General features: G+C 39.5%; 1 protein-coding gene across 2 annotated transcripts; it reads right to left on the reverse strand.

Annotated features, from left to right (window-relative positions):
* Positions 1–3,668: 3,668 nt before the first annotated feature.
* Positions 3,669–13,008, reverse strand: SMIM7 (small integral membrane protein 7). Of its 2 annotated transcripts, XM_053464189.1 has the most exons (5): positions 12,887–13,008; positions 11,450–11,491; positions 10,715–10,767; positions 8,286–8,376; positions 3,669–4,357 (listed from the first exon to the last, which is right to left on the reverse strand). In XM_053464189.1, the coding sequence occupies exons 1-5, from the start codon at positions 12,910–12,912 to the stop codon at positions 4,342–4,344; spliced, it is 228 nt and encodes a 75-aa protein (XP_053320164.1). In that variant the 5' UTR covers positions 12,913–13,008; the 3' UTR covers positions 3,669–4,341. The 2 variants fall into 2 exon arrangements, with proteins under 2 accessions (XP_053320164.1, XP_053320156.1); XM_053464181.1 differs by lacking the exon at positions 8,286–8,376.
* Positions 13,009–13,914: the final 906 nt, after the last annotated feature.

The following is a 13,914-nucleotide window of genomic DNA, read 5'->3' on the forward strand; positions in this document are numbered from 1 at the left end:
CATTCGACTCTTCGGTTCATTCGACTCTTCGGTTCATTCGACTCTTCGGTTCATTCGACTCTTCGAACGACTCTCTGACTCTATGAGTCATCGTTCCTGTGAGAATTAATGAGCTGTAACCTGACCCTAGAGTGCTCTGCAGATGACTCACAGCTCTAGGATCAGGTTACAGCTGCATGATGATTCACAGACTGAACCGCTACAAACGAATCGTTCAGTCTAGTGAACCGACTCATCCGGATCACTAAAAAGAACCGGATCAAATGAACGATTCGTTCATGATCCGGACATCACTAGTCAGGAACAGCGCGCAGCTGTCAAAAGCGCACCCTGTCCCGTGTGTTTTTAAGATGGCATTTGTGTTATATTGTGCGTTTTAGGGAGCGAGTATGCATGGAGGAATAACCTAGTTTTGTTTATGTATTATTTAGCTATTTAAGCGAGTCTACCCGGAGAGTACTCGGCTTAAAAATACCAGCACTGACACCTGCTACGAAAAGGAGAACTTATCAAGTTCCTTAAACACTGACGGCTCACCCCAAGGAGACCGAGCACGCTTAGCTGACCCTGTATAGTGTATAGTTAATAGTGGCATTTCTCCTCACACTTTAAATTATGCTGGACCAGCACAACTGTTCTAGCTGTATAAACCTGCTGCTGTTGACCCTTCATAATGAATAGTGAAATAAAAAAAAAGTTAAAACCACAACTCTCTTACAAACTCTCCCGCCATTTCTACCTTTGGGAGATAAAACAAAATTATATGCAGGTTGTCCTTTCAATATGTGTAAGCGAAATCGTTATTTACCACCCATTTGTTCAGTGCTGGGGAAGAGCTGCAACAACATTCGAAGCTGGGTCAATGTGGCGGCCTTCAAAAACAGCACATGTGTTGTAAAGCTGGTAAATCCTAAAGCATAGGTTGCTAAGTATGTTTTAAGTACTCTCTCCCACCGCCACTGCATCCTCCCCTATGTCCTACATGCACACGGAAAAAATGGGCAATTGTATGCCGCCGGCTTCGCAACATAGAATAAGGACTGACTCGGTTCTAGCAACACTCATTAGCCACTCAACCCCCTGAGCCGTCTTTATCTTTAGTAAGCAAGACTGCAGGTCATATGGGCATATACTGCAAAGGCTATAAGTTTAAGCAGCCATGTCCAGAGACTGAGAAGTAATGTGAGGTCGTAGTTTTGATGTCAGAAAATATAAAAAAATGTGTTTATATATAGAGAAGAGCGTTTATTTAGCTCTTTGGTATCCGTTTGAAAAGTCTAATTTGAGAACTGGGCAGCTCCCACCGAACCCATAAGCGGCTTTTTATATTTTACTTTACATTGCACCTACGTTTTTGAAACGCTATAATAAAAAGCAAAGACGGACAGACCTTCCATGGCCACCCATCTGTACAAGGTGTTGTACACAATGTAAGGAGATAAATTTGAACAAAAAAAAAAAAACTTACAGTGAAAAGACCAGAGGGGCACTTATTTTAGGCATGTAGGGTTACAGACATGGCTAGCAATGGGGTTTTCCTGGGTTCTGTGTCACGTTGTTAGATATTTATAGCTAATTCTGTTACTCGTATTAAGAGATTTAGAACGATAGCTTCTTAATTTTAGAAAAACTGTCTATGGTTTTTATATAGGTCGTTGTGGCTTTCAGTCCTGTAGAACAATATGATACGTTCATGCCCACCCATCTAAACACCAGTAAAAGAAGGACAAAGGGATCTGGGCCTCTTGGGAGGCACGCATAGAGACGCTGTACATATCTTGCAGAAGAAACCATGAGGACTGAATGTAATACACAGAGTAACCTGGCTCTAACAGTAATATGTCTATTACTCATACTTAATCAAAACTTAAATGTACACTCCAACCACCATACACGCTTTAATACATATATGACACCCAAGCATACATGCTTGCCACCAGCAAGCACCAGAGCGGACATGCTCAGAAAACATGATTTCAATTGGAGCATTATTTCTTGCAAATGATTGGCTGCTTTAAAAGCAGTGCAAAAAACAACACAATGAAGCCAGAGGTACGCTGCATCTTCCCTTAAGTAAATCTTATTTATTAAGAGCCAACAAATTACGCAGCGCTGTACAATTTAAATTGGGCAGTAAACACACAAAATATACGCTAATAGTTGATAACCCTGTCCGTAAGGTTGCCATCTAGCCTTATGGTATTATCACACAAAGTTCCTGAGGGCCTCGTTCGTGAGTTTACAATCTAAAGGAGTAGTATGGGTAAATGAAACAAAAGGGGCAGTGAAAAGGAGGGAGTAGCAGCTCTCTTGTAGCCATAATTAGGGCTAAGTGGTTTCAGGATGCAGAAGAGGATGTAGAAATAAAACGAACAGTGGGGTGGGTTAGTGCCTGGTTTCAGAAGGTGGCTAGCACACAGCTTTCTGTTCTTAGAACAGAAAGGGTACAAGCGACGATAGAGAGGTGAAGTAAGAGAAAGCTATTTTAGGTAAAAAGAGGCTTGTAGGAGGCCAGAGAGGGAGGGGGATCAGGTCGAAGGAGTGTACATTTCAAAAGGTAAATACCAACATTTGGCCAAAATAGAAATAATCTCCCCAAAATGCACATTTGGTACACATCCATCATTATACAAAATATGAATTAATAAACCTGCTTGCAGATCTGGCAAAGTAGTCCAAATGTGGTTGAATACCTTTTAAATCCTGCAGGGGCCTGGTTTCAGAAAGTGGCTAGCACACAGCTTTATTTTTTTCTCCTACAGGTTAAAAAAGACACATATAGAACTACTTACAAAGTACTTTAATTAGTAGTCCTGTGGTGGGACCGTGTGGACCACTGGAGTGTCCCTAATATTACTGCACAGTTTTGTCCTTCAAAGCACTGACTTGTTTAACTGATTTACATGTTTAGCACCATTATTTTAACACAATATTAACAAAAGCGGTATAAATTTTTTTTAATCTAAATCCATCTAAATATTAAGGAGAAAGGGCATCACAAAACTGAAGCCACATCTGGTGCCAAAAAAGATACATGGTGCCCAAAAAAAAAAAATTCCTTTATTTCACACAGTATGCTCAAAGAAAATTTATTTTCATTCGCTTTCGTTTTTTTTTGTTTAATTCCAAACTTTAGGTTATATTGCTGTGCAACAAACAAACCTGAACTACTTATGTTTTGAGCTTGCATGCCTCCTATTGTCCGACATGAGGTATGCAAAATTCTGTGATAATAGATTTGCTATTAGAGTTGCTCCCAACCCAAAGCAAAGGCATACTAAGAGAAAACCAGCTATTGTCAACAAGCTGTAGACTAAGACAGGCAAAGTGTCAAAACCAGGAATACTATCATAAAAAAAACAAAACACAGAAAGCCCAACTATATTTGTCTGTCATGTTCAAAGGAGGCCAGATTTGCGGCGTGTCATGTACACTTGTAAAACACTACACCAATGATGTACATAAAGCAGTATGAAACCATAAGCAAAATGTTTCATGTATATCACAAACTCCTTGAAACACAAAATATTCTTAAAACATGTTTCTGTGTCTCAAACATGAAATTTCTCTGCAATATCTGCCCTGGTCCTCTGTGAAGTTGAAGGGTCTAGGAGTAACAGCACCTAGTGTGTGCGTGTAAAAAAAAAATGTGGCATGATACACTGGAATGGATTGCAAGTTTATTGATAACATGGTTCATTGATCCCCAGTGGAAAAAGTCTCAGCACCTGTGCAACAGCTCTTCCAGGGTCATAATAAGGGCTTAAGGGTCTCTTGATAATTGGTATAACATTTTGTAAGTACACAGCAATCAACCATAGTGTTCTACTACACTCAACTCTAACCATGACAACATAATATAAAATGCTCTATAGTTGATAGGGGTTCCCACAGTGGGAAGGTCAACAAAGTTACAGAAACAGAAAGGTTCTAGGTAGCATAAAAACGCTTCTCCACATGTTAACGTTTCTAACCATTATTATATTACAGTAAAGTTTTGCATTTAACATAAGGGTCTCCATTCTGCTGTTCCTGGCCAAAATCCCAGCAGCAAAGATGTAATAGGAGTTGTCCAAATACAGCCAAACCCACATTTAGCCAACTATGCTCAAGCTGTGCATTTTGACGGTAAGCTTTGTTTTAAAATAAAATAGGGTAGTTCAAGGCCGAGGTATTCAGTTCATAGCAGTATCCCTTATATACAAGCACATATAAAGCTGATATCTACAGACATGTTGGAGATTCAGAAACTGGGAGAGAAGAATCTGAAGAGGAGGCTGAGGGGTGCTTGATCGCCGTGGCCCAGTTTCAAAACATCCAGAGAATGAAGAATGAACAAATTCAAGATCCAAATAACCTGCAGACGAGCAAGATGTGAGACAGTGAATTTACTTCAGAATATAAAAAGGAGTAAAAATAATTCTGTCCTATGCAACAACAGTGCCCAACTGTTCATAGGATAGGCAAAATCCTCTACAGAGGGCTGTGAAAAAGTATTTGGCCCTTCCTGATTTCTTCTATTTTTGCTTGTCACATTTAAATATTTCAGATCATGCAACTAAGTTTAGTATAAGACAGCGACAATGTGAGTAAACACAAAGTGTTGCTTTTAAATAATTCTCACTTATTGAAGGTAAAGAGTTAATCAAAACCTATATCACCCATGTGAAAACCATCACTTCCCTAAACCTAATAACTGGTGGCAATAACGGCAGTCAAACCTTTGCTAAAGCTGGTAGTGAGTTCTTTACATAGCTGTGGAGGGATTTTGGCCCACTCTTTGTGGCAGAACTGTTTTAATTCAGCACATTGGAGGGTTTTAGAGCATGAACTGTCCTTTAAAGGTCATGCCATAGCATCTCAATCGGATTCAAGTCAGGACTTTGACTAGGCCACTCCAAAACGTTCATTTTTTTTTTAAGCCATTCAGAGTTGAACTTGTTTCTGTGCTTCGGATGATTGTCCGGCTGCATAGAACAACTGCACTTAATCTTTAGGTCACAAATCGATGGATGGAAATTCTCCTTCACGATTTCCTAGTTTTATGGTGCCATCAATTATGGCAAGTCACTCAGGTCCTGAAGCAGCCCCAGACCATCGCTCTACCACCACCATGTTTGACTGTTGGTATAATGTTCTTATTGTGGAACGCTGTGTTAGCTTCATGCAAGATGAAATGGTACCCATCCCTTTCAAAAAGTTCCAGTTTTGGCTAATTAGTTCACAGAATATTATCCCAAAAGTCATCGGGGTCAGACAATTTTTTTGTTTTTGGTCAGCAGTGGTTTTCACCTATTTAATTGATGTTTAGATTCAACGGGACTGGCAGTAATCATGCCTGGGTGAGTATAGTGAAACTGAACCTGATTATCAATTCAATTTGGTTAACTGGTTGATATAGTAACTAATGGGCAATTACTTTTTCACATATGGCCAGCTAGGGTTGGATAGGTTTTTCCCTTCTCTCTATACATAAAACAAACTGCATTTTGTGTTTGCTCAGATTGTCTTTGTCTGATATTAAAATTAGTTTGATGATCTTAAACATTTAAGTGTGAAAAATATGCAAAAATAGAAGAAATTAGAATCTAGGACACACTCTCCCACCTACTCCAGATGAAATATGGAAGATCTTTTTTCAAGCCCATTACCATATAAGAAGTACATATATATGAAAAAATATTTTTCAGACTATACAGAATACTGTATATTGACGGATTAAATTATCTCTCACATATACAATTGATGGAAATATACTTTTAAGTACATCAAAGTAAGCAAATGACCATGGAAGTGTTCTTGACGATTAGTAAAAAAGTGTTGAGAATGACACAAGTATTGGTCTTCACAAAGTTTGCTGCTTCAGTGTTCTTAAGATATTTTTGTCAGATGTTACTATGGTATACTGAAGTATAATTACAAGCATTTCATAAGTGTCAAAGGCTTTTATTGACAATACATTAAGTTTACGCAGAATCAATAGTTTCACTGTTGACCCTTCTTGTTCAAGACCTCTGCAATCTGCCCTGACATGCTGTCAATTAACTTCTGGGCCACATCCTGACTGATGGCAGCCCATTCTTGCATAACCAGTGCTTGGAGTTTGTCAGAATTTGTAGGTTTGTGTTTGTCAACCCGCCTCTTGAGGATTGACCACAAGTTCTCAAAGGAATTAAGGTCTGGGGAGTTTCCTGGCCATGGACCCAAAATTTCAATGTTTTGTTCCCTGAGCCACCTAGTTATCACGTTTGCCTTATTGCAAGGTGCTCAATCATGGTGGAAAAGGCATTGTTCGTCACCAATCTATTGAAGGATATGTTGGTACCATTCTTTACTCATGGCTGTGGTCTTGTGAGCGAGTGAGCCCACTCCCTTGGCTGAGAAGCAACCCCACACATGAATGGTCTCAGGATGCTTTACTGTTGGCATGACACAGGACTGGTGGTAGCGCTCATTCTCCAAATAATCTTTTTTCCAGATTCCACAAACAATCAGAGAAAATTACTTTACCCCAGTCATCAGCAGTCCAATCCGTGGAATATAAATCTGTCCATGATGTTTTTACTGGAGAGAAGTGGCTTCTTTGCTGCCCTTCTTGACACCAGGGCATCCTCCAAAAGTATTCGACTCACTATGCGTCCAGATGCACTCACACCTGCCGGCTGCCATTCCTGAGCAAACCTCTGCACTGGTGGCGCCTCAATCCCGCAGCTGAATCAAATTTAATAGACAGTCCTGGCGCTTGCTGGACTTACTTCGGTGTCCTGACACATTCTTCACAACAATTGAACCTCCCTTGTTGAAGTTCTTGATGATCCGATAAATGGTTGATTTAGGTTCAATCTTACTAGTAGCAATACCCTTGCCCGTGAAGCAACGATGACAGCACGTGTTTCCTTCCAGGTAACCATGGTTAACAGAGGAAGGACAAGGATTTCGAGCACCACCCTCCTTTAAACCCCTTCAAGATCGGGACGTACCTTGTACTTCCTGGTCACGTGTAATCAGCAGACCGGGACGTACCAGCTACGTCATCGATGATGCGCAATCCAGCGTCGCTCTTAACCCTTGGATCGCAAGGGGATGGCTGCTACTGACCGCTGGGTGACCTCAGCGATCTGTGGCAGCCAATCCCCCTTAGTCCCGTGCACGCGATCGCTTCTGAAGCGAATCATGTGTACGAAATTAAGAAACTCAGTACCAAAATGCCGGTTTCGAAGGGGTTAAAGCTTCCAGTCTGTTATTCTAACTCGATCAGCATAACAGAGCGATCTCCAGTCTTGTCCAGGTCAACACTCTCACCTGTGTTAACGATAGAATCACTGACATGATGTCAGCTGGTGCTTTTGGGGCAGGGCTGAAATGCAGTGGAAATGTTTTTTGGGGATTACCGTATTTCCCCATGTATAAGACTCACCTTTTTTTAGAAAAAATTGGGGTCTAAAAATTGGGTGCGTCTTATACAGTGGTGGTATTTTTTTTTTTTTTAACTAACAGCTGCTTACCTTCATCCGCCACGGCTGCACAAGAACCCGGCAGAGTCATGTGAATGCACATCGCATCACATGCCTCCGCTCAGTTCCTATTCCTGCGCAGCCGCATCGAGCAAGGCAGAGGGGAAACAGCGACCCCCACAGAAGTCAGCGAGCGGCAGCAGAAAATCTGCAGTTCAGGTAAGGTTGGTGAGTAAATTGTATGTATGTATGTATGTTAGCATGGATCCGTGTGTAGGGGGCACAGGGAGGCTGAAAGTGATGTGCATGTACTGGCTGCCTGAGCATGATAGGAGTGCGATTGCGAACAGTTGCTAGCAGCCAACATCAATCACACTCATATCATGCCCAGGCAGCCAGTACAATAACTTTATTTTTTTTTACGGTAAGTTCATTTTCATGGCAAAGAGGGACTTTGCAATTCATCTGATCTCTCTTCATACCATTCTGGAGTATATGCAAATTGCCATCTTCTAAACCGAGGCAGCAGACTTTGTGAAAATGAATATTTGTGTCATTCTCAAAACTTTTGGCCTTGACTGTAAAGTGACACAGATCATGATAATGCTTCATTTTAACTTAACATTTGTTATAGAGGTGGTTCTCTAAAACAAACAAACAAAAAAAAATCTGTGCCGCTTACATATTTGGTTCCCTGACATGCACACCAAGGGTTGATCCATCCTAAGAAATGCATGTACAACTCTAATTGATAAGCAGAAAAAAAGCTAATATCTTAACGCTAATAACATCTAAGTAGCTCTTGGCATTCCATAATTTGCTTTTACTCACACGATCATACAAAACATCATGAAAATATTCCAGAGAGCGATGAAGATTCGGAAGTACCGAAGACTGAGGAGAAACTCACGGATATTGTCACCTGAGGAGCAACAAGCAAAACTGAATTAAAACGTGACTTGTAGTTCTTGTACATTGAATTCTATGCAAGGTGAAGCCACTAATAAGACAAAAAGAAAGAAAGAAACAAAAAGGCTGGATACAAACCGTGAATAAGCCTGATGACTTGAAGCACAGTTAGCATAAGTACACTGGATGTACTCTGCATGCCAGTGCCATGATCATTATGAAAGTACCATAAATCATTCAGGCAAAGGCTGGTATAGTATCATGCATTCAACTGCTGTCTAGGTGACCACTACCTTTTAGTAACATAATACATACTTAAAGAAAAAAAAAGTCATGCTTGTCCAAGTTAATGTAATATATCAGTCAATAGCAGTTACCCCTTGCAAATGCATGGAGGGCTTTATCAGAATCCCCCATACATTAGTTAATCATCCTGTCTAATTGCTCGTACCTGCCGCTGTGCACATGTGCTATACTCATTGCCAGCCAGCTGCAGCTTGCACATCACATCAGCAGCTTCACAGAGGGGGCAGCGTGCTGCAGCTTTTCCCCAAGCCAAGCGGCAACGAATATGCATTCTTTGTTGGTAAAGCTCTAAGGGAGTACATTGAATGTAAACTCTGTAGTGTGTGCATATACGACTTACCCAAGATAGATACCACGGCTATAAAATGGGAGATATTTCCGTGCATGCCCACCAGGGTCCCCCACCCAGAACATCCGCAGTATATCATTTGACAGAAGATGTGTTCAACCATACATTTTCAATGTAGACAACACATTTATTTAAAAGGTACCTCCCAGCTACCATATGCATCAAAGTACATATGTTGGCTAGAGTGTCCCTTTAAGAAGCTGTCAGATTACAAAGTACTGAGAAGCATTCTCAGCAAAAAACGTCAATAAGGCAAAATTGATTAAAGATCTACTTCTGGGTAGGGTCTGGCCATTTAACGGTACTATGAATTATGCTCCTAAGGCGTTAGTTAGTTAATATCTCTATTGTAGCATTGTGGGATATTTAAATTCAAACAACAAATATGATACAATAAATATATGGAAAATCAAAATAGCTGTCCTCTACAGAATAAAATAAGCAGTTGCTTCTCCTAAAGTATGGCACACAAGACAAGAAGGGATGATTCACCAATAGGATTATGCTAAGCATACTTACATCCTATCCATGGAACATCTTCTTAATGCAACACCAAAGCCTTATTTGCACAGAACTGTCACTAATGCACCACTCTCATCCTACTCTGTTTAATAGCAAAATAGCGACATCCCCTATGATCCCTGCACCAGGCATTGCTCATAGTGTAATCCCCTACAACATTTTTTTTATTATTTATTTATTAATTTTTTTAATGCCGACATATGATTAAACTTAAACTATCTCCAAAATATTTTTTAACATAGCGCATTTAATCAATCAGGTGCAAGGAATTAAAAAAAATCCTTAGCTTAGCGGATTTACTGGGGTGGGAAGCAGTGAGGGAGCTTAGTGGGAGAAGGTATGACATGGTCCATCAAACCAAGATGAATACCTTTCAGGTCTGGCAATTTTTGATGCACATTGGTTAATAGCTCCCTATTTGCAAAAAGGGCTTTCAAATGTGAAGCCTACCCAAGACACGTGATTAGCCTTTGGTCATCTAGTTATAGGCAAACCAAGTACGCAGGTAAATTATGCAATAAAACAAAAACACACAACCACAGGTTGAAAGTATAATTACATAATTAACTTTTTAGGTTTCCAATACACACCCAATCTCATTAATAAGACAAGACATGCCTAATTGTATGTGCACAGTGATATACCTGTATATAAAGGTTTACCCTCTCTTCTCTGTAAAATACCACAATACTCATTGGACCTCTATTAGTGTAAGCTTAAAGAAACAGCAGATACAGGTTAACATAATCATTAGAATATGGAAGCCTATTTGATATAGTTACCTGGTATGCCATTGGCAAAAATCTGTCCCAGGTCCCTGCAATCATAGTGTCTCACATACATTCATTTTTTTTTCATAAAAAAATAAATAAATGAAAAAAGCCCTACTTATATAAGTACAAATATCTACTTGCATTACTTGCTTGTAAAGTACTGGATTTTATCCTGTTGCATCACGCTTGTAGTCCTCAGGAACACTGAGTGTTCATGCAAGAACAGGATGCTTTAATTCTCCATCAAAACCATAAATAAAAATTGGGGCACCCTCAATTAAAATATTACCTATTTTTGTTTAGGAAGAACATAATGCATGTAAAATCAGATACCAGTTTAGCAACACATAGCTGGGATCCATTATTTCCACCCTACGCTCCGGATTTTCAGTGGGGGTTACCTGTAGTGGCTTCTGCAGGATCATCGCCAAACCCCTGGGACTCCTTTTTCTTGCTGTGAAAAGAGAGTCAGATATTACCGAATACACGTGATCAGGCAGGGAGTATTATTTGTTTACATAGCACTAACATCGTACACAAGACTTTATACTGCAAGGGGAAACTATCTAACAGAGCATTCATGGGACTCCTACTTCAAAGTTTTTGATTTGCGTTGTTAACCTTTGTAGCACTGAGACTGAAAAGTGAACCGCAAGACTTCTTCAAAACTGTGAGACGAACGTATTCACCACACATACAATTTTGCAGATTGAGACTAACCATTACACCAGGTAATGTGTACGCTGCTCTTAAGCAATCTAAGGCAGTGAACTGCAGTGCCCCTAAATAGACCAGCATATTATGGCAACCTGCTGAGGAACCAGGTGGCCAAGATCTGGTAGACTTTCCCCTAAAGCAACAGTTACATAGAAGAAAAAAAGATTTTTTTTTTTTAAAAAAAAGCTTTATTGGAATGAAATGAGACATCTTCCAAAGTTACTTCTGGGTTGTTTATTTTATTAACTAACCTTTGGCTTGGGTTGTAGTAACTGCTAAGCTCAAACATGGCAAGCTACCTCCTACCGGCTGAACGACTCCAACAAGGAAAAATACACAATGACTGTCTAAATAGTGTTTTCTTGATTAATAGCTTGGGGACTTCAGCTTTAATCCAGGGGTTAATATTGAAAACTTACAGTTTGAAGTTCAGAACAGCTCCCGCATTCACTAGTAATGTCCTGACACACACAAAAAAAAAAAAAAAAATAGCGACTTGTTAAAACAGAATTTTTCCTAATACAATTGACATTCCTATGTAGAAAATAATAATTTTAAAAAAAAAAAGTGTAAAGGTGTTGCTGGCGCAAAACCAGGGAGTACATGTGCAAAACTAAAGCTATGCCAATTGTTTTCTGGCAAAGTCACACCACCATGGGAAGGGTTAATATACTTGGTGTGCGCCGCTAAGGTCGCACGAGCAAGGTAGAACGTTCAGGACTGCGCTTACGTCACGTTTTCAACGGAAATTGAGTATAAATGTGTGCTATGGTGCTCATTTTTTCAGTGCTCGAGGTGAACGATAAGCTGCCCACCAAGGAGTTTGATAAAAAGTTTGTATTTAAAGCGGCTACACTGTTCAGAACGTTGTGATGTTTAAATCTAAATAAAAGACTATTTCATCCAATATAGGTGCCATTGTGTTTATTTTCAAATTATTCATTGTTATCGGCAACAGTCTCCCATTGTATTACATGGAAGGTCTTCGCAGCTATGTGTTCCAGATATTAAAACTACATTTAAAAAAAAACTGCTGAACCACAAAACACAGCTGGACTTTCAGTCTGATTCGGGTAAGGGATGGTTCAAGTCACAGATCCAATATGAACAACCTCTATACACAAACAGTATTTGTAATGTCTTCTGTAAAAATGCTGCTCTTCCTGGTTTTAAAGAACTTCTTCACAAGTTAACAGTGTTTGTATTTTTAAACCTGGCGTGATGACTATAATGTAAATACAACATAAATAAGTAACAGTAAGAAACAGTAAAACATTTGGTTTATAGCTGCTAACATAGCTCCATATGTTGCACCAGTTTTTGCATCAACATTGGCATGCTTTACAATACTAACATATATACACACACACACACTATATATTATTTTAAATATATTTTAAGCATGGATGCATCAACACAATGCAGTAAGCAAAACAGTTGGTCGATGCCATGATCCAATAGACCATGTTTCAGACAGTATCATGAGATAGTGAAGGAATTTAAACATGCATGGGATAGGACATGTCAACAAGCTCCCAGTAATCAAAGCATATGGTATGTGTCAAGTACTGGTTAGGTGGACTAAGGGACAGGCGGTCATAAAGTACTTAAAAAGCAACAAATCGGGTTGTCTAACATTTTTTGGTAGTACGACGTTAGTAGGCAAGACACATAATACATAGGCTGCAACGTTGCAGTCCCTCATCAGTTAAAAATCCTATAGGTTATCGACATCACTTTACACAGATCGAACCCTTGCAAGCAATAACGTCAACAGTAAAAACATAAAGAGCCACGCCCTCTGATGACGTGGGGATATCCCCACTGATCCCATCGCCCACTCTGCTAGATCTCACCCGAAAAGTAACAGATCCCCGATCATGTTGCAAATCCAGCTGCCACCTCACCGGCTGCGCTGACAGTTCCGGCTTCCGGTTCAAAGCGCATTTCTTCAGCCAATCAAAAGTGACGGTTGTTTCACGTGACAAAACAATGGAGAGAACATGGCAGTATGGGTACGAGCCCCTCTTGTGACGTCAGACCTGTGGGTCGTTGTAATGACTCGTCAGTGGCGGCAGTTTTCGATTACCAGGATTTCGTGTAAAATTCAAGTGTATTTGCAACACATTGCCTGAAGTGGGCATGCGACTGATGCGCAACCTATTTTTCCATGCTTTATTCATCGTCTTACTGTTGTATGGTGTATGTGTGCATATATATATATACGGTATATATATAAATATGTAGAGATATATATATTCCGCAAAACGTCTCATAAGGAATCCATTTTTTTTTTAAGTTTCATGCACAAACTCTCACAACTCGGAAGTCTCTGGGAGATCGGGACAGATTCACTAATTGTGTCACGTGTAAATACTGTAAATATTTTTATGGTTTACATATTTACCCCCAAAAGAATTCAGGTATATAATAAAGCGCATGACTGGGAGTCATCAGTTAAAATATAACATTTTATAAATACATGTTCTAGTAATGTATGTTTAAAATGTCATGCTTACATGTTTATAATGAACTGGCTAATTCCGGTATGTTCTTTGAGGCAATAGGAAGAAGTCCCAGGCCACCTAGTGGTGGTTATACATTATTACACTATGCAGCATGGTTTGAATTCATAAGTGTAGAATCACAGACTATTTGTTATATAAAAAAATATCTTTGAAATTAGCACTATGAAATAGTGGTTGAATGATTTATGATGTAGGTAATTTATACCTACACTCATATTGATTTAAATATTGTGTACCTCCTCTTAATAACTGCATTTACTGTATGAAAAAAGAGCCTCCCTTAAACTGTTCCCACAAAGGTAGAAGCATTATTCAAAATGTCCCCTTCAGCATACAAATAAATTTTGGACAATACT

The sequence above is a fragment of the Spea bombifrons genome, chromosome 1 (genome assembly GCF_027358695.1).
Source record: "Spea bombifrons isolate aSpeBom1 chromosome 1, aSpeBom1.2.pri, whole genome shotgun sequence".
Taxonomy (NCBI): domain Eukaryota; kingdom Metazoa; phylum Chordata; class Amphibia; order Anura; family Pelobatidae; genus Spea; species Spea bombifrons.

What these genes read in the sequence shown, in the direction of transcription:
- SMIM7 (XM_053464181.1), bottom strand. Translation starts at nt 12,912, where the DNA reads ATGATCGGGGATCTGTTACTTTTCGG. An exon ending in GCTGTTCTGAACTTCAAACT is followed by an intron (nt 10,768 to 11,449) that starts GTAAGTTTTCAA and finishes CTCTTTTCACAG; the next exon opens with CAAGAAAAAGGAGTCCCAGG. An exon ending in TCCTGCAGAAGCCACTACAG is followed by an intron (nt 4,358 to 10,714) that starts GTAACCCCCACT and finishes GCTCGTCTGCAG; the next exon opens with GTTATTTGGATCTTGAATTT.